Source organism: Tursiops truncatus, chromosome 7 (assembly GCF_011762595.2).
Source record: "Tursiops truncatus isolate mTurTru1 chromosome 7, mTurTru1.mat.Y, whole genome shotgun sequence".
Taxonomy (NCBI): Eukaryota; Metazoa; Chordata; class Mammalia; order Artiodactyla; family Delphinidae; genus Tursiops; species Tursiops truncatus.
The window spans coordinates 9,770,162-9,792,037 of NC_047040.1; the positions used below are offsets into that span (position 1 = coordinate 9,770,162).

At 41.5% G+C, this 21,876-nt stretch overlaps 1 protein-coding gene across 1 annotated transcript in view; it reads left to right on the forward strand.

Moving 5' to 3' along the window:
- DNER (delta/notch like EGF repeat containing) overlaps positions 1-21,876 on the forward strand; it is a 325,355-nt gene that overhangs the window by 267,924 nt on the left and 35,555 nt on the right. Inside the window, exons 9-10 of the mRNA XM_019923664.3 lie at positions 6,811-6,933; positions 21,681-21,794. Coding sequence (XP_019779223.2) covers positions 6,811-6,933; positions 21,681-21,794 — 237 coding nt within the window. The remainder of the gene's footprint in view (positions 1-6,810; positions 6,934-21,680; positions 21,795-21,876) is intronic.

Here is a 21,876-nt window from a genome sequence, read left to right on the forward strand (position 1 = left end):
TGACGTTGCTCAGCGCCTTTGCTGTATACTCGAGGCAGGGCACCTATTTCAGGATTAAAGTACCCACGTTGTCTTTTTTTTTTTTTTTTTTGCGGTACACGGGCCTCTCACTGTTGTGGCCTCTCCCGTTGCGGAGCACAGGCTCCGGACGCGCAGGCTCAGCAGCCATGGCTCACGGGCCCAGCCGCTCCGCGGCATGTGGGATCTTCCCGGACCGGGGCACGAAGCTGTGTCCCCTGCATCGGCAGGCAGACTCTCAACCACTGCGCCACCAGAGAAGCCCAGTATTCTTTTCCATTACCGTTTATCACAGGATATTGAGTAGAGTTCCCTGTGCTGTACAGTAGGACCTTGTTGTCTACCCATTCTATATATACTAGTTTGCATCTGCTAATCCCAACCTCCTAATCCATCCCTCCCCCACCCCCCTCCCTCTTAGCACCCACAAGTCTGCTCTCTGTGTGAGTCTGTTTCTGTTTCATAGATAGGTTCATTTGTGTCATATTTTATTTTATTTTTAAATTTATTTATTTAATTTATTTTTGGCTGCGTTGAGTCTTCATTGCTGCGCACAGCCTTTCTCTAGTTGTAGCGAGTAGGGGCTACTCTTCGTTGCAGTGCACAGGCTTCTCATTGGGTGGCTTCTTTTGTTGTGGAGCACGGTCTCTAGGTGTGAGGGCTTCAGTAGTTGTGGCACGCAGGCTCAGTAGTTGTGGCTCGCGGGCTCTAGAGTGCAGACTCAGTAGTTGTGGCTCATGGGCTTAGTTGCTCCACGGCACGTGGGATCTTCCCGGACCAGGGATTGAACCCATGTCCCCTGCATTGGCAGGCGGATTCTTAACCACTGCACCACCAGGGAAGCCCCTGTGTCATATTTTAGATTCCACATATAAGTGATATCATATTATATTTGTCTTTCTCTGTCTGACTTACTTCACTTAGTATGATAATCTCTGAGTCCATCCATGTTGCTGCAAATGGCATTATTTCATTCTTTTTTATGGCTGAGTAGTATTACATGGTATATATGTTTCACATCTTCTTTATCCATTCATCTGTGGATGGACATTTAGGTTGCTTCCATGTCTTGGCTGTTGTGAATAGTGCTGCTACACACATGGGGTGGGTGTATCTTTTTGAATTGTAGTTTTGTCCAGATATATGCACAGGAGTGGGATTGCTGGATCATATGGCAACTCTGTTTTCAGTTTTTTTGAGGAACCTCCATGCTGTTTTCCACAGTGGCTGCACCAACTTATATACCCACCAACAGTGTAGGAGGGTTCTCTTTTCTCCACATCCTCTCCAGTGTTTGTTATTTGTAGACTTTTTAGTGATGGCCATTCTGACCAGTATGTACCTCTCTGACTCTTAATTCCTCCTCTTTAAATTGGGACTAGCCATGATTATCATTTTGGGTTGTCACGGGGGTTAAACAAGTTAACACAGGTAAAGGGCCTGTTATGAAGCAGACACCACTCACGTGCTACCGGACAATAAACCCCTTGTGGTTGGAGACCTTGCCATTTAGTTTTGTAATCACAGTACCTGGAAGCTTCTGGCACATCATAGGCATATCTTAAATGTGTATTGATTTAATCAGTGGCATTTGGGGTGCTAATTCAAGAGCTATCATTTAAGCATGCTTTCTGTACCAAATACTGCAGGTACAGCTGCGAACTCTGCAGTCGTAGCCTCTGCCTTCAAGCTTATATTCTAGTGGAGGAAGAGAAATAATAATTGATAAAGAACAAAGTTAATATGATTTCAGACCCTTATAAGTGTTGTGATGGAAATCAATTGAGTATTGTAATGAGTAACTGTTAGGGGAAGGTACTCTGGGTAGTGTGTTTAGAAAATTACCCGAAGAGGCGATTTTTATTCTATTTTGTTTTGTTTGCTGATATAGGTGTGCTTTATTGGTGACTTAAGAGCTATTGCTCTTATGAAGTGATATTCCAAACTGGGGAACAACTCTTAGTACAATCTTCTCTTGATTTACCCAGTATATCAATACATATACGTATATATGTTCCAGGAAAACTCAGTTTATCTTAAAAACTGTTGTACGTGTAAAGCAGTTAGGTTCTAGGCCTCGAAGGTTGTCAACAGGGTTTTGCCTACACGAATGGTCAGTGGAACAGTCCGAGGTTGTGGAGGGTGCCAGGCCATCACTTGTGCAAGGGAATCCCAGATGTTTCCAGGTGTTTACTATCTCTGGCCCCCACCCACCAAATTCTAGTAGAATCCTCCAGTCGTTATGATAAGCAATCCGTCCTCCTCCCCAATTTCCAAAACAGCCTCTAAAGGGCAGTACAGCCCCCATTGAGAGCCAGGGTTTTGAGGGTCTCCAGTGACCTCCGGATCTCCTATCCAGTTGTCATTCTTGCTCCTAGAGCCTTTGACACTGTTAACCAGCCCTCCCTGGCTTCCTGTCCTCTCTTGGCTTCCATGACCACACTCCTTGGGGTTTCCCCCTCTCCTTCCTCCGTCCCTGCTCCGAGTCCCGATATGGGCTTCTTGCTGTCCATCTGCCCATCCACGTAGATCCGACCTTGGTCTCTTTTTCTCCTCTCCATGTTCTTCTTTGATGAAAACTTCAACATCACTTCCAGGCATCTAGCTCCCAAAGTGCTCTTTCTATGCTATTCAAGCTCGTTTTCCCAACTGCCACGTGGACCTGGCTACGTGAGCCCCAAGTTAAACGTGTCCAAAATCCAACTGGGCAACTTCCTCTAAAACCTGTTATTCCTTTGGTCATAGTTGTGTTCACGGCAGCATCATCTACTCACACATTCTAGACATGACAGCCGTCTTAACCTCTCTTTCTCACTCCCGACATCCAGTTGGTTGTTTTGTTCTATCAAGTCTAAGGAAGTGACTGGAGCTGAATATACAGGATCAAGTCCTACAAAGATTGGAACACTGGTGATAAACATCAGTGCCCCAGAAGGGGCTACTCTGACCCCACCCTTCCGATCTTCGATTTTATTTTAAAATAATTCTTTGGACTAGCTTAATTTTTCTAGACCCTGGGCTGCCCTGAGCTAATTTGTTTGTCCGAATTAATTACCAGCAGGGGGTGGCAGTCTCATTTTCACAGAAGCCTTCTGTTTGGGAAGAGATTCCTTTTTCTTCAAACAGTCCGATTTAGGTTCTTTGGCAGTGTAAAGGGTGTCTTGACATTTCCATAAAGACATTTAAATGTTACCGTCTCTAAAGAAACACTTTTAGAATATGAAACCTTTATTTTTTTTCCCCCAAGGAAGAAAAACCTCGTCAGCTTAATTATCTCTGTAAAATAACTTCCTCACTTGCTTTTCATGTTGCTAATGGAAAAGGATGATGATACTGTTTTCAAAAAATAAAAACAATTGTGGAAGATTTCAAGAAATTTGCTTTTGATTTTTGTCTATATAAATAACACCACAATTCAGAGGTCGAAGATGCTTGTAGGGTTATATATTATCCTTCCAAGTTGATTTTTGAAAGATCTGCTGGGAGGGCAAAACGATCAAAAAGATGCTGCTGGTGATCCTTGTTCCACACTGAGAAGAAGGCAACAGAGACTTAACTCTATGTGTGTGTGTGTGTGTGTATATATTCTAAAAATTGTGATAAGGGGAATTCCGTGGCGCTCCAGTGGTTATGACTCCATGCTTTCACTGCTGTCGGCACGGGTTCGATCCCTGTTCAGAGAACTAAGATCCCGCAAGCCATGCGGCACGGCCAAAAAAATAAAAATAAAAATAGTGATAAAACCCAAATAACCTGAAATCTGTCTTGTTAACACATGTTTAAGTGTACAGTACCGTATTGTTAACTACATGCGCATTGTCGGACAACAGATTTGTGGAACGTTTTCGTTTTGCGTAACTGAAGCTCTATATCCATTCAACAGCAACTCCCCATTTCCCCTCTCCTCCACCCCAGGAACCACCATTCTATTTTTTTCTTTTATTTATTTATTTATCTTTTAATTTAATTTTTGAATTTTAGTTTTTTATACAGCAGGTTCTTATTAGTTATCCATTTTACACATATTAGTGTATATATTCACATATATACCACCATTCCATTCTGCCCCTATGAGTTTAACTACTTGAGATCCCTCATATGAGTGGAATCATGAAGCATTTGTCCTTTTGTGACTGGCTTATTTCACTTAGTACATGACCTCAAGGTTCATCCATGTTATAGCATATGACAGGATTTCCTTCCTTTTAAAGACTGAATGGTATTCCATTGTATGTATATATCATATCACATTTTCTCTATCCATTCATCTGTTGAGGGACATTTAGATTGTTTCTACCTCTTGGCTATTGTCAGTCATGCCACAATGAACATGGGAATGCAGATATCTCTGTGAGATCTTATTTTCAATTCTTTTGGATAGATACTCAGAAGTGGGATTATAGATCATATGGTAATTCTATTTTTAATTTTTGAGGAATCTCTATACTTTTTTTTATGTTTTACGTAGCAGCTGCAGCCTTTTACATTCCCACTAACAGTGTATGAAGGTTCCCATGTTTCCACATCCTCAACAACACGTGTTATTTTCTGTTTTGTTTTGTTTCGTTTTATTATGGCCATCTTAACAGTTGTGAGGTGCTATCTCCTTGCGGTTTTGCTTTTCATTTCCCTGATGATTAGTGATGTTGAGCACCTTTTTATATACCTGTTGGCCATTTATATTATCTTACACAATTGACAAAAAACAACACGAAGTGCATTAAAGACTTAAACCTAACACCTGAAACTGTAAAAGTCCTGAAAGAAAATATAGGGGGAAACCTTCATAAAATTGGTCTTGGCAATGATATGACAACAAAAGCACAGGCAAAAAAAGTAAAAATAAAGTGGGACTATATGAAACTAAAAAGCTTCTGTGCAGCAAAGGTAGCAATCAACAGGCAACCTTCAAAATGGGAGAAAATATTTGCAAACCATGTCTTTGATAAGGGTCTATATCTAAAACTCTTGTAAGAAAAAAGATTTTCTGGTTGAATCTAGATCAAGACAGCAAACTTATTCTATAAGGGGTCAGAGAGTCAAGATTTTTGACTTTTCCAGCCATATGGTCTCTGTTGCAACTACTCAATCTACCATTGTATGAAAGCAGCCGTAAATAATACATACTTGGATGGGTGTGGCTGTGTCCCAATAAAACTTTACTTATAAGAACAGACTGGGGCAGATTTGGCCTGTGGACCACAGTTTGCTGATCCCTGATATAGAGCAGGGTTTCTCCGTCTAACTCTATTAACATTTTTGCTGGGTAGGTTTTTGTTGGGGGGCTGTTTGATGGTTTGCAGCATCCTTATGCCAGATGCCAGTAACAGCCCCTTCCCCTCCACCCCGGTTGTGACAACCCAGAATGTCTCCAAACATTGCCAGATATCTTCTGGGGGACAAAATTGCTGTTGGTTGAGAAACTCTGATCTAGATGATTGAAATAATCTGATGAAGAGTGATAGGAAATATTTCCGTAAAACTACAAGAAGTAGGGGAAGATAGAAGAATGGAAATCCCTAGTGTATTTGCCTCAGGAAGGTCAAGTTCCCCTCAGAGGGGCCACTGTCACTGCCTAAATGTGGAAAGCAGTTCAAAAACAACTGAAATGGCAACGTACTTGAAAAGTGCTCCGGAAATAATGCAAATGTGATCTTAACCTACTTTTGTGATAGGAACCAGAAACAGAACAGTTCAGCGCATTAGCCTGAGCTAACAGGACTTTCTGAGCTCGAGGGCTGGCTCTGAGTTGCTGGATAGGAGCTCACGGTTCCAGTGCCCACTTGAGCAAGCGTTTATTTTTTCTGCTTATCTGAATTCAGAACCAACATAGGCAGGGTGATTTCTGAAAGTGCTCACATGTTTCTCATTGTTTGGACAGGGCCAGACAAAAATGGCCCAGATTCACTGCAAATTGGCAGGAACACGTGTTTTTGAAAGTTAAAAACAACCTAACATTCATGAGTGAATCTCAAAGAATGTTGTCTTCTTGTCCTTTAGAATAAACACCTGTTTTGCAAAAAGGAGAGTAAAAGCCATCTTTCTTGAGAAATCGTTGGTTTCTTTTTCTTCATTGCCATTATTCTATTTTTAATAGTTAAAAAACTTAAGCACATCTTAACATATTATAATTTAGATAATTGTCATTTTAAATAAACAAAAAACAAAAAGAAAAACAGCCCACATTTCGCCAGGAAGTTCAGTTAAGCCTTTTTAGCTGAGTTTCTTTTCTGGCTTGAAAAACAAAGGAAATCCGTGGATCCTTTTCTTCTTGAATAAAATTCTCCCTAGTTAGATATATTTTTCTAATTGATTGGAAGAAAAAGGGCTCCACATCCTTGAAAGGAGCTGTTTGGCTGTGAGTCCTGTCCCTATTGCTACCTTCTGTGACCACAGCTGATGCACTTAGTAACCCACATCTCCCGTTCACCGGTAGGAACGGGAGATGTGGTATTATGTCACCGGTAGGAACGGGAGATGTGGTATTATGTCACCGGTAGGAACGGGAGATGTGGTATTATGTCACTGGACGTGACATAATAATGGGACCATCTGGTGGGTCAGTGGGATCACTTGTTTTATAGTTGGGCATGACAAAGGGTGATAAGAATAGATTCTTCATAACCTTTCTGGAAATCCACATTTCAGCATACCCCAAGAGACCCAGTTCCTTCAGTCGCATCTATTTGTGCCTTACTTTCCAATGAACACCCACCGCCTTCCTTGTAGGCTGGTCCCGTGTGCGTGTAAATGGTACCTGTTTGACTGCAGACCTTTCTCTCTGTCCCTCAGGCTACCATGGCCTCTACTGTGAGGAGGAATACGACGAATGCCTCTCTGCCCCGTGCCTGAACGCCGCCACCTGCAGGGACCTTGTCAACGGCTATGAGTGCGTGTGCCTGGCAGAGTACAAAGGTGAGCATCACGCGGCCGACTAGTGCCAGCAAGGTTCTCAGTGACGTCATGGATTTCTCCACGTACATGCGTAAACCTCTAATTGGAGTGTGAAGTTGTTTAGAACAAGAATCAGATGCTGGCAGTGGGATGATGTATGGGGCCGAAAAGAACAGTTTGGAAGTCTCTGGTTTCCTCTTGATAAACTGAAAAATCTGTCTCCTGCCCTTTCCTTCTTCTTGTATCCTCACTCTCTTCTCTGTTGAATGTGTAAAAAGCTGACGATAAAAAATGATATTAAGTGGACTTTCAGACACAGGTCAGAGGACACAGCCATGGAATCCGGGGGGAGGAAAGCAGTGCTGGCTGGACGAGGAGAGGATGCCGTGCTTTTTGGTGGAGGAGGCAAGTGGAGTCTCACATGTTGGCGAAAAAAAGTTCATTCTCATTAAATGAGTCATTAAAAAGGAGGCACATGTTAGTTCATTTGAGTGGACATGTGTCAGAGTCACTCTGGATAAACAGCTGACATTCACCGAGTGTTTATCACATTCAGACCCTGTTCTAAGTCCTTACGTGCATGAACTCATAAAAAAGGCCTGCCGGTAACCGGAGAGGTGGTAGTGTCAGCCCTCGGGAGCCCAGCCAGCATGGTCCTGAAAGCCCTTCCATCTCCTCCCCAGCAGGCTCACGGGTGCGGCTTTACTGGAGCCCTGACACCCTCAGCCGCGCTGTGGCAGGACGCCGGGTCATCAACTGATTTGCATGCATTTCTCTAAGTCACGACTCGCGGGCTGGTGTAGATTTTTGTAATGCTTTTGAGGCTCTATTTATAGCCATTTCACTTAACCTCTTTCTCCCACCACCGCTTACTTGATACCATCCATCTGCCAGCGACCTCGCATTGTAGCCGACTTTGCTTCTCTTTGCACGGACCCACCTTTGTTTAGAGGTCGTTCCGGTGAGCCTCGAGGGTTTGCAGGGCACGTGGATGAACTTGACCTATAGCCCCTGGATGGAGGGGCTGAAGCTGGGTCAGGTCTTGGCTTTATGTTTGGCACATCTGATGCTCCTCAGGGACTACGCTGCCCACTTAGAGCCAAACTCCACCAGTTCCCGTGAGGACAGATGTGCTGGCTTCATCCACGTGGATTTCAGTTCTAGGAAGATCAGAGCACTGAGAAATAGGGAGTCCGCTCAGGTCTGGAAAGAGTAAAGGAGCAGTGAACTAGGAGACCTAGGGAGCTCATCCTCATTGTGCCATTGGATGACTGATGACCCTGGATCAACCTTTTCAACCGACTTGTCTTTATTTTGTCTGTTTAAAGAAAGGGCAGTAATGCTTACTGAGAGATTTTGAGGTTCTTCAATGACAGAATGAGTAGTGGTGGACGTGCTTCCAAATTTTAAAGTCCAAAATTCTTTAGTTTATGATAGAGTTTTATGGAGTAAATTTCATCTTTATGAATGACAAAGTTATTAACTGGGTATACTCTGAATTTGCCTCTGATGTTCCTGGCTTTGAAGCATTGCTCATGCTGTCATGACCAAGAAATAAAAAACGAAACTGTATATGATGACCCCCTAGCGACTCCACAAATTCATGGACTGTGATCCTAGCTTTGTTCACCTCCTTCTTCCATTTTTCTCAAGGAGTATTCCCGAATTTTGCTGCTTTCCTCAAGCCTCATATTAAATCACTCACTCATAGGATAGAACAAATTTCACGTCCATCTTCATGGAAAGAAAGAGAGGTTATAATCTGTAAACATCTTCAAATCTCTCTAGTTTTCCAGTGAGCAATGGTTCTCAAACGTGAGCATGTGTTAGAATCTGCTGGTGGGCTTCTTACAACATAGTTTGCTGGGCCCCACCCCTGTCTAGGGTAGGGCCCAAGAATTTGAATTTCTGGTAAGTTCTCAGATGATGTTGATATGCTGGGCCTGTGCCACCCTTTGAGAAGCCCTGTCCTACAAACTCATCTGCAATCACAGCCACTCAAATTTTATTGCCTTCCTTATTACCTGACCACATGCTCCCCATTCTGCTCAAGGTTAATCCTTCCATATATGCTCCTTGTTCCACCCCTTCTGTATTTCTGTGACCTTCCTCCATCAGTTACAGACGCCCTGCTGTGGATGACTCAAGAAGGTAGAGTTGACTCGAGATGACTCAAGATCCTGGAGGGGATCTCAGACACATTTGAGGATGTGGGTTTTTAAGGAAAGGGTGCGGTGCTGGGAGCCTTTGTGTACCACAGGGTTAGGGGATAGGGTTCTGGAGAGAACAGAGGACTCAATGACCAGCTGAGCCCAAAAGACCCTTCAGCTTATAGAGAGGGAAAACATGGTATAATGTGCTGCCCTTGACTCTACGAGGCAAAGGGCTCTCCTGATCTCATGGATCCTGGCTGCCCTTTGAGAGGATTGCAGTTGGGCTGAGCCGGTCCTTTGTGTGTGTGTGTGAATGAGCTCCTGCTCGCACCTGGAGAACCTTGAGAACCCCAAATTGGGAGGCCATGTAGACAGGGCTAATTTGACTGGCCTGTCCAGCACTGGAGGAGAATCTCCAGTATCATCTCTCTCTGCCTAGGTTGCCAACCTCAAGCCTGGCCAGTCCAGGGAGCCTGTAGCAGCAACTCAACAAGGGGAAAAAAATCTAGGAAGTAAAAACAAAATTGCAACAAACCCCACAACTCTAAACACTCAAGAAGGGAAGTAAAAAAAAGTAATGTATACCACTCAAAATTGAATTTAGATCAGGAAAAGCAAAAGGAGGAAGTATGTCATGATAGAAGTAAAAATATGAGGGAATGGAAACCATGAGTGAAAAGCCATGAAATGTGGAGAAAAGATGAAGAGATATGTTTCATCTGAATGGTGGATGTTGCGGAAGAAGAAGGAACACATGGAAATAAAACCAGAATCAACCAACTACTAGGGAGAAGTCTATGAGATGAAGAAAATTGAAATTTTCAAATAGAATGGGCTTACAAAATGCCAGAGGATTAATGAGGGAGATGATACGTAATTTGCAGTTTCCTGGTAGAATTTCCAAATCCAAGAACACTGAGAATAGTTTTTACAAGATTCTTCATAGTGAGTACAAGTTACACAAAAAAGAAAGAATCAAATCAGCATTGAACTGCTCTTCTCTAAAATGAAGCTAAACAACAGTGAAGAAGAGTGTTTTAGATTTTTCAATGAAAATGTCTGGTTGTTAAAGGTTCATTTGTATTTGAGGGGTAAAGAAAGACATTTTGTACATTTAAGGATACAGAAAACATAACACCATGTACCCTCTATAAGAAAATTATTTTCCAAGGTATTCTCATCAAATTGGAACTAAATCAGAGCAAAGATGACCAGATAGGGGACGATGGAGAACAGGAGGAAAAGGGTTGAGCAGACTTCTTTACATGCGGGGATAAACCTAAATAGATGACATTCATATGATTGTAAATACTAATTTAATGGTAAAGAAAAGTCTCTTGAAAAAATAGACATGCCTACTATATTAATTATTATTGCTGCATAGTGAATTATTGTAAGGTAGTTGCTTAAAACAACACCCTTTTATTATCTAACAGTTTCCTAGGTCCAGGCATGGATTAATGGATTCCCTGTTCAAGGTCTGGAATCCAAGGCTGGAATCAGGGTGTTGGTTGAGCTGAGCTCTCATCTGAGGCTTAAATAGGGAAGGATCAGCTTCCAAGTCCCCTCAAGTGGTTGGCAGAATTCATATCCTTGCAGCTGTAGAATTCTTGACATTCTGCTTCTTGAAAGCCAGGAGAGGCCTGAACCCTCTTAAAGGTCTCACCTAGTTAGGTCAGGCCCACCTAAGGTTAACTCAAAGTCAACTGATTAGATACTGTAACAGCATCTTCAGAATCTCTTAACCTTTGCCAAATGCTATTGATTAGAAGCTCACACTCAAGAGGAGGGAGTTATATAAGGGTGGTCACCCTAGAGTGTGTCACTCCATCTGTTCTTACGGAAAATTTAAATGACCAAACTAAAATTTCATATTATTTTAACCAAGTCCATGAGTTGGTGGGTGTTGGGAAGGATTGGAAGGCATACAAGTGTGTTAAAGATCTCATCTCAATGGGCAGGTAAAGTGATATTTCATTTTGATATATCTATAGAGACATTTAAGTTTGGGTTTAAGCAGGAATGTAAACCCTAGCAAAGTAGCAATAAATGAGAGAACTTCTAAAGTAAGAGTGATGGGCAGGTGTTGAGGGGTAGGGTAGAAGGTATTAAAGAGAAGCAGAAGTGGGTAATTCATGCCCTCCAATCCAGAGGAAGAGTGAGTGAGGGGAGGAGAGAGGTCAAAAGATTCTGGGCCTTTCTCTCCTTAGGGTATGGACATTCTTTCCCTCTTTGAAAGCATTTATCCCAACATATATTTACATATAAGATGTCTGTATAAACTTAGGAAACTATCAGATGGGTGGGCATCAATTCTTAACTAGTACTTACCTCTGGAGTTAGAACTTGGATAAGTGGTGTGTTGGGGGGAGGATTGGAACTTTAACTTCTTACTTACATATGTGCTTTTTTAAGTGGTGATTTTTTACTCTTTTCTGTTTTTAAAAAAACTTAAACAAATGAATATAACTTCCTAAAAAGAATGAATGCAATAGAAAGTCAGGCAAGACAGCTAAGAACATTTTGAAAACAGAAAGCAGTGAGGGGGAACTCCTGCCAGTTGTTGAAACCCATTGTAATGCTGCAATTATTATTACATCCCCATGTTATGGGTGCAAGAATGGACAGCTAACCAAAACTGAATAATGGCCCAGAAACCATCGTCTATAATAATATATGACTCTTAACAAGGAATTGCTATGAATAGGATGGGAATTCTTTTCTAATAAATGGTGCTAGAGAAACTGAGTTGCTAAACAGGAAAAAGGAAATGTTCTTACACACACTTCTAAATAAATTCCATATGAAGTGAAAAAAACTTACTCTTGTTTGACTTTGCCTCCTCCTATACTTACTTGCCCCTTTCTTCCTCTTTCTTTTACAACCAAATTTCCTTAGAGTTGGTATAGATGATGCCTCTTATTTCCTTAAATTTTCTTTTCTTAATCTTCTTTCATTTGGATATCATTAGTACCATTCCGATAAATGGATCTAGCAGTGGCCTAATTGAAGACTGAAACCCCAAAGCCTGCCTCTCCAGCTTCCAACTTCACATTCTTGCCCTTTTGCTTCATGATCACTGGGTCCCTTTTGAAACTCACCCTGCTTTAGCTTCCACAGCTCCGTTCCTCCCCCCACCCTCACCCCCCAACCCTACTCTTCCCTCCTGGCCTTCTTGGAATGAATCCTTGCTCTCTGGACACCATGAATGCAAGTGGTTCCCAGGCTTTTCTTCTTGGCCCTTTTTTCTCTCCTCCTCTTTCCCCTTATCCAGTCCTATGGCTGCATCCATTGTCAGAAATGTTGATCTCCAAACAGGTGTGATTTCTCTTTCCTGAACTCTCCAAGCATTTTCTTGATATTTTCTATGACAGTTATGGTCAGCCTGTAGTCAGTACTTTCTGGCTCCAGACTTTCCTTTCCCTGACACTAAATTACAATCTCCTGAATGGCAGTGACTACACAGGTTCTTTTTTTTTTTTTTTTTTTTAATGCTCATCAGCTCTTGATATGGTGGCTACACAAAGCACATGCTCCACAGCTATCTGTACTTGAATGGAAGCTACTGCTTAACACACTAATTAAATAAAGCAAGGCAACTCGAACATTTTCCCAGGAAGTTTCCACCGTGGATCATGAAATTGTAGAAGCAAAATACATGGAGGGACTCCTAGTGATCTCCCTTCAGACATACTGAAATGCTGATACTTCTTTAAAACTAGTCCGGGGCTTCCCTGGTGGCGCAGTGGTTGAGAGTCCGCCTGCCGATGCAGGGGATGCGGGTTCATGCCCCGGTCCAGGAGGATCCCACATGCCGCGGAGCGGCTGGGCCCGTGACCCATGGCCGCTGAGCCTGTGCTCCGCAACGGGAGAGGCCACAACAGTGAGGCCCGCGTACCACATAAAAAAAACAAACAAACAAAAAAAACTAGTCCAGAGCTAATTCACAATGAGACTTTCAAGACTTCAGTTAGTGTTCATCACATTATAGTGCCAAAAAGTCAAGTTACAGCCCAACATTGTGTTGAATTATTATTTATAGCAGAACAAATTTAACGGTCAAGACTATACTCATTTGGAATTTTTGGTGACAGAAGTTAGAAAGAAAATACTTCAATTTTTAATTACGAAAATAATGTAGCAACAATGATAACAATTTAGAAAACTGAGGAAATTTCATAACTCATAGCTTTACAGCAGAACATAAGAGCAATCATCATCTGTATTATTTCCATCCTTTTTAATATCTGTGTTTTTACAGTTATAATTGATTATACCTACAAGTTGGTATTACCCTTCTCAGACTTACCATTATTTATGTTTGATTTAGAAATTGTTAGCAAGTTTTATTAGTTCTATTTTAAATGGCGATGTGATGTTCCCATGGGGTAATATTTATCCATTCCCTTGCTATATCTGAAGTGAAGCTACTGTAAATAATTCTGGAATGAACATCTTTATTCATATAATTTTCATACTTTCTGGATTTTGGGGGGATAGAGTCTCAGAAATAAGATCATTGGGTTATGAGTTTGATCACATTGTACTGAATTGTTTATTTTTAAAGTCTACAGAAATTTATGATTGAAAGGATGTGAACTCTTTCTTTGTTGGTTAGAATTATTTCCTCTGTATAACCAGTGAATAAGAATTTCTGGGTATTTTCTGTACTTGTCCCTTCTCAAGTATTGTGATTGATAGAAAAATGGATAAGTCAGGACTTTTCCTTTATCAGGCTATTATTTAAGCAGAAGAGTGGACTGAGACTGGCAAACACAGGAATAATGAAGCGAAGGTCGAGATCTCAATTGTAACATCTGAAACAGCTTAGAAAAAGTTGAGCTCTGTGAGGTTGAAATACTGGAAAACTTTTCATGGAAGGAATCAGTTTGAATAAAATAAGATGATGTCCAGATTGGTTGAAGATGGTGGAGTAGAAAGACGTGCTCTCACTCCTTCCTGTGAGAGCACTGGAATCACAACTAACTGCTGAACAGTCATTGAAAAGAAGACACTGGAACTCACCAAAAAGATACACCACATTCAAAGACAAAGGAGAAGCCACAATGAGATGGTAGGAGGGGGGCAATCACAGTAAAATCAAATCCCGTAACTGCTGGGTGGGTGGCTCACAAACTTGAGAACACTTATACCACAGAAGTCCACCCACTGGAGTGAAGGTTCTGAGCCCCACGTCAGGCTTCCCAACCTGGGGGTCCGGCAACAGGAGCAGGAATTCCTAGAGAATCAGAGTCTGAAGGCTAGCGGGATTTGACTGTAGGATTTCAACAGGACTGGGGAAAACAGAGACTCCACTCCTGGAGGGCACACACAAAGTAGTGTGCACATTGGGACCCAGGGGAAGGAGCAGTGGCCCCAGGGGTGACTGAACCAGACCTACCTGCTAGTGTTGGAGGGTCTCCTGCAGAGGCAGGCGGTGGCTGTGGCTCACCGTGGGGACAAGTACACTGGCATCAGAAGTTCTGGGAAGTACTACTTGGTATGGTCCCTCCCAGAGTCAACCATTAGCCCCACCAAAGAGCCTGTAGCCTCCAGTGCTGGGTCACCTCAGGCCAGCCAACCAACAGGGAGGCAACTCAGCCCCACCCATCAGCAGACAAGTGGATTACAGTTTTCCTGAGCTCTGCCCACCAGAGCAACACCCAGCTCTACCCACCACCAGTCCCTCCCATCAGGAAGTTTGCATAAGCCTCTTAGATAGCCTCATCCACCAGAGGGCAGACAGCAGAAGCAAGAAGAACAACAATCCGGCAGCCTGTGGAATGAAAACCACATTCACAGAAAGACAGACAAAATGAAAAGGTAGAGAACTCTGTACCAGATGAAGGAACAAGATAAAACCCCAGAAAAACAACTAAATGAAGTGGAGATAGGCAACCTTCCAGAGAAGGGATTCAGAATAATGGTAACGAAGATGATCCAGGACCTCAGAAACAGAATGGAGGCAAAGATCGAGAAGATGCAAGAAATGTTTAACAAAGACCTAGAAGAATTAAAAAACAAACAACTAAAAGAATTAAAGAACAAACAGAGATGAACAATACAGTAACTGAAATGAAAAATACACTAGAAGGAATCAATAGCAGAATAACTGAGGCAGAAGAACGACTAAATGACCTGGAAGACAGAATGGTGGAGTTCACTGCTACGGAACAGAATAAAAAAAGAAGAATGAAAAGAAATGAAGACAGACTAAGAGACCTCTGGGACAATATTAAACGCACCAACATTTGCCTTATAGGGGTCCCAGAAGGAAAAGAGAGAGAGAAAGGACCTGAGAAAATATTTGAAGAGATTATAGTCGAAAACTTCCCTAATATGGGACAGGAAATAGCCACCCAAGTCCAGGAAGCACAGAGTCCCAAGCAGGATAAACCCAAGGAGAAACACACCAAGACACATAGTAATCAAATTCACAAAAATTAAACACAAGGAAAAATTATTGAAAGCAGCAAGGGAAAAATAAAAACATACAAGGGAACTCCCATAAGGTTAACAGCTGATTTCTCAGCAGAAACTCTACAAGCCAGAAGGGAGTGGCACAATATATTTAAAGTGATGAAAGGGAAGAACCTACAACCAAGATTACTCTACCCGGCAAGGATCTCATTCAGACAATGGAGAAATCAAAAGGTTTACAGACAAGCAAAAGCTAAGAGAATTCAGCACCACCAAACCAGCTCTACAACAAATGCTAAAGGAACTTCTCTAAGTGGGAAACACAAGAGAAGAAAAGGACCTACAAAAACAAACCCATAACAATTAAGAAAATGGTAATAGGAGCATACATATCGATAATTACCTTTAATGTGAATGGATTAAGTGCTCCAACCAAAAGACACAGGCTCACTGAATGGATATAAAAACAAGACCCATATATATGCTGTCGACAAGAGACCCACTTCAGACCTAGGGACACATACAGACTGAAAGTGAGGGGATGGAAAAAGATATTCCATGCAAATAGAAATCAAAAGAAAGTTGGAGTAGCAATACTCATATCAGATAAAATAGACTTTAAGATAAAGAATGTTATAAGAGACAAGGAAGGATACTACATAATGATCAAGGGATCAATGCAAGAAGATATAACAATTATATATGTGTATGCACTCAACATAGGAGCACCTCAATACATAAGGCAACTGCTAACAGCTATAAAAGAGGAAATTAACAGTAAACAATAATAGTGGGGGACTTTAACACCTCACACAAATGGACAGATCATACGGACAGAAAATTAATAAAGAAACACAAGCTTTAAATGACACAATAGACCAGATAGATTTAACTGATATTTATAGGACATTCCATCCAAAAACAGCAGGTTACACTTTCTTCTCAAGTGCACACAGAATTCTTCAGAATAGATCACATCTTGGGTCACAAATCAAGCCTCGGTAAATTTTAGAAAATTGAAATCATATCAAGCATCTTTTCTGATCACAATGCTGTGACATTAGAAATCAATTACAGAACGGATCTTGCTGTGATTTATGTCATAGAGTGTTCTTCCTATGTTTTCCTCTAAGAGTGTTATAGTGTCTGACCTTACATTTAGGTCTTTAATCCATTTTGAGTTTATTTTTGTGTATGGAGTTAGACCAACGTCCTAGAGAAATGGAAATAATAACAAAAATAAACACATGGGACCTAATGAAACTTAAAAGCTTTTGCACAGCAAAGGAAAATATAAACAACACAGAAAGACAGCCCTCACAATGGGAGAAAATATTTGCAAATGAAGCAACTGACAAAGGACTAATCTCCAAAATTTACAAGCAGCCCATGCAGCTCAATATCAAAAAAACAAAGAGCCCAATCCAAAAATGGGTGGGAGACTTAAATAGACATTTCTCCAAAGAAGACATACAGATTGCCAACCAACACATGAAAGGATGCTCAACATCACTAATTATTAGAGAAATGCAAATCAAAACTACAATGAGGTATCACCTCACACCGGTCAGAATGGCCATCATCAAAAAATCTACAAACAATAAATGCTGGAGAGGGTGTGGAGAAAAGGGAACCCTCTTGCACTGTTGGTGGGAATGTAAATTGATACAGCCACTATGGAGAACAGTATGGAGGTTCCTTAAAAAACAAAAAATAGAACTACCACATGACCCAGCGATCCCACTACTGGGCATATACCCAGAGAAAACCATAATTCAAAAAGACACATGCACCCCAGTGTTCATTGCAGCTCTATTTACAATAGCCAACTCACGGAATCAACCTAAATGCTGGTCGACAGATGAATGGATAAAGAAGATGTGGCACATATATACAATGGAATATTACTCAGCCATGAAAAGGAATGAAATTGGGTCATCTGTAGAGATGTGGATGGATCTAGAGACTGTCATACAGAGTGAAGTAAGTCAGAAAGAGAAAACAAATATCATATATTAATGCATATGTGTGGAATCTAGAAAAATGGTACAGGTGAACTGGTTTGCAAGGCAGAAATAGAGACACAGATGTAAAGAACAAATGTATGGACTCCAAGGGGGGAAAGCAGCGGGGGGTGGTGATGGTGTGATGAATTGGGCAATTGGGATTGACATGTATACACTGATGTGTATAAAATGGTTGACTAATAAGAACCTGCTGTATAAAATACAAAGAAAATAAAAAGAGTAGATAAATATTATACAGAAATGAGTGAACTGAAACTACACCCATCAACAATGAAGAATCTTAAAGATGTAATGTTGAACAAAAGAAGCAAATTATAGAGGAACACAAACAGCATGATTCCATTTATATTAAATTTGAGAACAGACAAAACTAAACATTATATCATGTAGAGATATATTCAAAGGTGGTAAAAGTATAAAGGAAAAGCAAAGAAGTGATTGTTCAAAGGTCGGGATGATTGTTACCCGTGGGCCTTTTCCCTTTGGGAAAAGGCACAGGGGGAGAAATGTTTTACTTTTTATCCTGGATGGTGGTACACAGGTACTTACTTTATTACGTTCTTTCAAGTAAACTCCAGTGTTTTGTGCATGCTTCTGTATATAAGGTATCTGTCACAATAAAACTAAATATTTAAGTGAAAAAAAAAAAAGATGATGTCTTCAAGTGAATAGGAAGTTAAAGGATACTTCAAGTTAATTTTCTTTACCTGGCTTAATTTTATTGGAGATAAAGATTTTTCAGTTTTCAAAATATTAACCACGACTGAACTGTGATGACACCAGAGATTTATAATTGGAGCATGACTCTTTGAATTTTTGCTCATTTTAATTCTAAAGTTAACGTTATAAAGAGCCCTGTTGGAATAAAGATCTTTTCAGAAAGGTTTCCTCTCTATCCCTTAATATGAAAAGTATGAATTTTTATTAGTTTTGACTGAATTACAGTTTATTTTTGCTTGAGACTAAACACAAGTTTCGTAATCGTGTGTGCTCCATCCCTTGCCAACGGGTGATGCATATGTCATTCCACAGGCTTAGTTTGAAGTGTGGACCTGATTTTCCCTGACAAAATAGAGTATTTTTGAGGCAGATTTGGAATGGCTTCTCACTCCTCTAGCAATCCTACCTGTGTGGCGGCCAAAGTACACAGGCTTTCGCCCCTCCTGAAAGGACAGGATTCTGGTGGTATAGCCGTAATTTCTTTTGCGAGGTAAGATATGGCTGCTCAGAAGGACCTCAGAGATGTTGGGGGGATCAGGCAGGAGGACAGATAAGTTTTGATTTAAGACCATAAATTCTGTAACAGTGGAATCTTCCTGTGCTCTCAATACACAGTGGCAGAAGAATGGAGTTCTGTCTTGGGAGAGCCAGCTTCAGCTTTACATGAGTTGGGCTTTGGCATTGAGAATGTGCCGGGGGAAGACCAGCTTGGGACAGAGGGCGAAGTCTGGTGTTATGGTCAGAGGACATGGGATGCCCAACACTCAGTGTTGTGCAAGGGCCTAGGGGCCCTGGGGGTGCAGACAAGGGGAGCCCAGGAGGCCTTAGGAGGGGAGTTGGAGGGGACATACCCTGGACATCTCAGGGGTATTCATGACTGTCCCTGCTCTGCATTTAAGATTTCTAGCTCATCGCTGTTCAGTTCTGATCAGTGACCTGAGCAGCATGACAAATATTTCTTACACAGGGCTTAGCGAGGCTTAGAGGCTAGAAACAGGAGTCAGCAAAGTGCTCTCAGGGGACCTTTAAGACCATCTTGCTTTGTAGTCATCGTGTTGCCATGAAGATTAGCTTCCGTCCCATCTTGCTGCCAGAAAACTCTCAATGACCTTCAAGTGACTGAATATCTTATCTTTTGAAAAAGAGAAATAACAAAGGATAAAGTCATTGCCCAGAAAACCCACCCAAAAGATTGAAATTGCTTATTATCTTGGACATTTTCATCAAATCTATCTTATTGAAGGCGTTTAATGTTAAGGTGCTTAAATATCTAGCCTCGAATGTGCTCTTCAGCCCTATTTGAAGAATGTGGTCATTTGTGTGCTAATGTATTAGTTATACGACTATTATAAGGTTAGATTGGCAAATGTATTTGTAGAAACCCGGGAAAGATTATCCTTGATTGCTTTTATTTTAGGTCTAATGGAAATATCTTTTAGGTTTCAGACCTCTCTGAACCTTGATCTGTGGCTGTATTTCCCACTACAATTGAAAGCCTTTTTTGTCACGTGGTTCCCATTGATCAGCCTCCTGGGAAATTCTGAATATATGAACCCTTGTCTTCTGATGAACATTTTGAAGCAGAAAAGGCTCTTTTGCATTTTATTCTTTCAATTCAGCCTGTGCTATTTGGGAATCAGTGGGAAAAAGGAAATGGAGACTTCTGGGTGCAGAGGCCATACACACTCAAGTGAAGAACAATTACCAGTTTTATGCTTTAATCTTTAAATTAGTTTGACCTTGAATATTACCATGAGTCCTGGGTTTGTTAAGGACGATGCGTCAGGGAGGCTCTATCACGTCACTGGAGGCAGAGAGGGAGCCGGCTTGGGGCCGGGAGCATCTCCCACCTGGCGTGAGGCAGTGGGCTTGGGGTGGTGGTTTCAGGGAGAAATGTCAGGCAGAGATCTGACAGACACTTTAGAAAAATATCTGGTAGACCATTATTGTTCATAGGTTGGATATGAGGGCAAAGGATAAAAAGAAATGAAAAACCATCCATTCTAAAATGCTTTACCGGGCTCAAATAAATCATTAATGTGACTACAAGTAGGTAGTTCTGTGTCCTTTTTCTCTTGTATTTCTCCCCCTCATTCTTGAACCTTCCTTCTTAAGACACTGACAACTGAAAAGGAAAGGAGAGAAAAAAAATCTCAGCAAGAATAATTTCAGTGACAAAATGACGTGAGTCGCTGGGTGTGGCAGGCCTTTGTACAGATATGAGTGAAATAAGGAAATTAAGTAATACCATCCTGTTATTATTTGCCTTATGCTTATTTTTTCTTGAGGCTGTTGGGAAGGGTGAGTATATCGTTATATACATTCTTACATAGAATGTAATTTATCTTCCTCTCCAAATGGTAGGGGGTCAAGAGAGAGAGATTAGTCTATTCATCCATCTGGCACTCCAGTGAGACAACACCAGAAATTCTACCTTGCGAATGGTGTTGGATTTTTAAAGTTTTTTTTTTAAATAAAATGATAAAATACTATATGCTCATTGTGAAAAATTGCAACAATATAGAAATGCACAAAGTGACATTCAAAGTACTTCATTCTCCTCTCAGTCCAACTTCAAGCACTTGCATACATACATGCACACGTAGACTATTTTTTTTACACCAATGGGAACTGTATTTGCTATAAAGATTTTTTTCAGGGCCTCCATTTTGTTTGAATGGGCACTGAGTTCCGTAGAATGTTGTATATTTCCATGGCTGAGCTCCGTCTCAGGGGAACTACTCAGCGAGCACAGACTCACGTTCAAGTTGCCAGCATCATCAGGTCCCAGCTCCGTCCCCGCCAGCCTGGTGACCTTGCATTTGGATCCTTGTTTCATGGTGCTGGCCTGAGGATCCCATTACACGTAAAGCACAGCACAAGGGTCTGGAATGCAGTATGTGCACAAGATGTTACCTTTCGCCTGTGGTGAACCGGTTGGTCTTTGGGAATGAGGTCTAAGGACAAACACTTCCTTCTCTCCTCTGCAATTTTCCACAGTATGACTGGGGCTCGTCTAAGTATCTGACTCCAAATCTTTACCTTCAGGATACTGTTTATCAATTATATTGACAGTTTATGTAGACTGTCTGGCTATGTTCTGTTTCTTTTGGAGACTTAGAGAGCATTTATCACTGATACATTTTATCTTTCCAAGTTTTAACATTCTGTTGCCCAGGCTTTGGGGCGTGTGGTCAGAGAAAGTACGTAAAAGACTTCATGGTGGGACCTACGAGCCGGTACTCAATCTGTTTTTTTCTCCTAAGGTGTGTTTTTACAACAACCTAAAGTCAAAGGTGGGCATGTGAATACATACACATGTGCACACACACCCCTCTGGGAATCAGCCTCCACACTGTTCAAGGCTTTTCCAACACTTTCCTTTTAAAGGCCATGGGAGCTGGAGACCCCTTAATGAGTCACCCCTTTTGCATCTGTTTCTCTGCAGGAATCCACTGTGAATCCTACAAGGACCCGTGTGCTAACGTCAGCTGTCTGAACGGAGGCACCTGTGACAGTGAAGGCCTAAATGGCACATGTGTCTGCGCACCCGGGTTTACAGGCAAGTGAGCCGGGAACTGAGTTTTCAGATTTACCGCAAAATCCCTGAGATGGCAGCTGTTAAAAAAAACCCAGAAACTTCT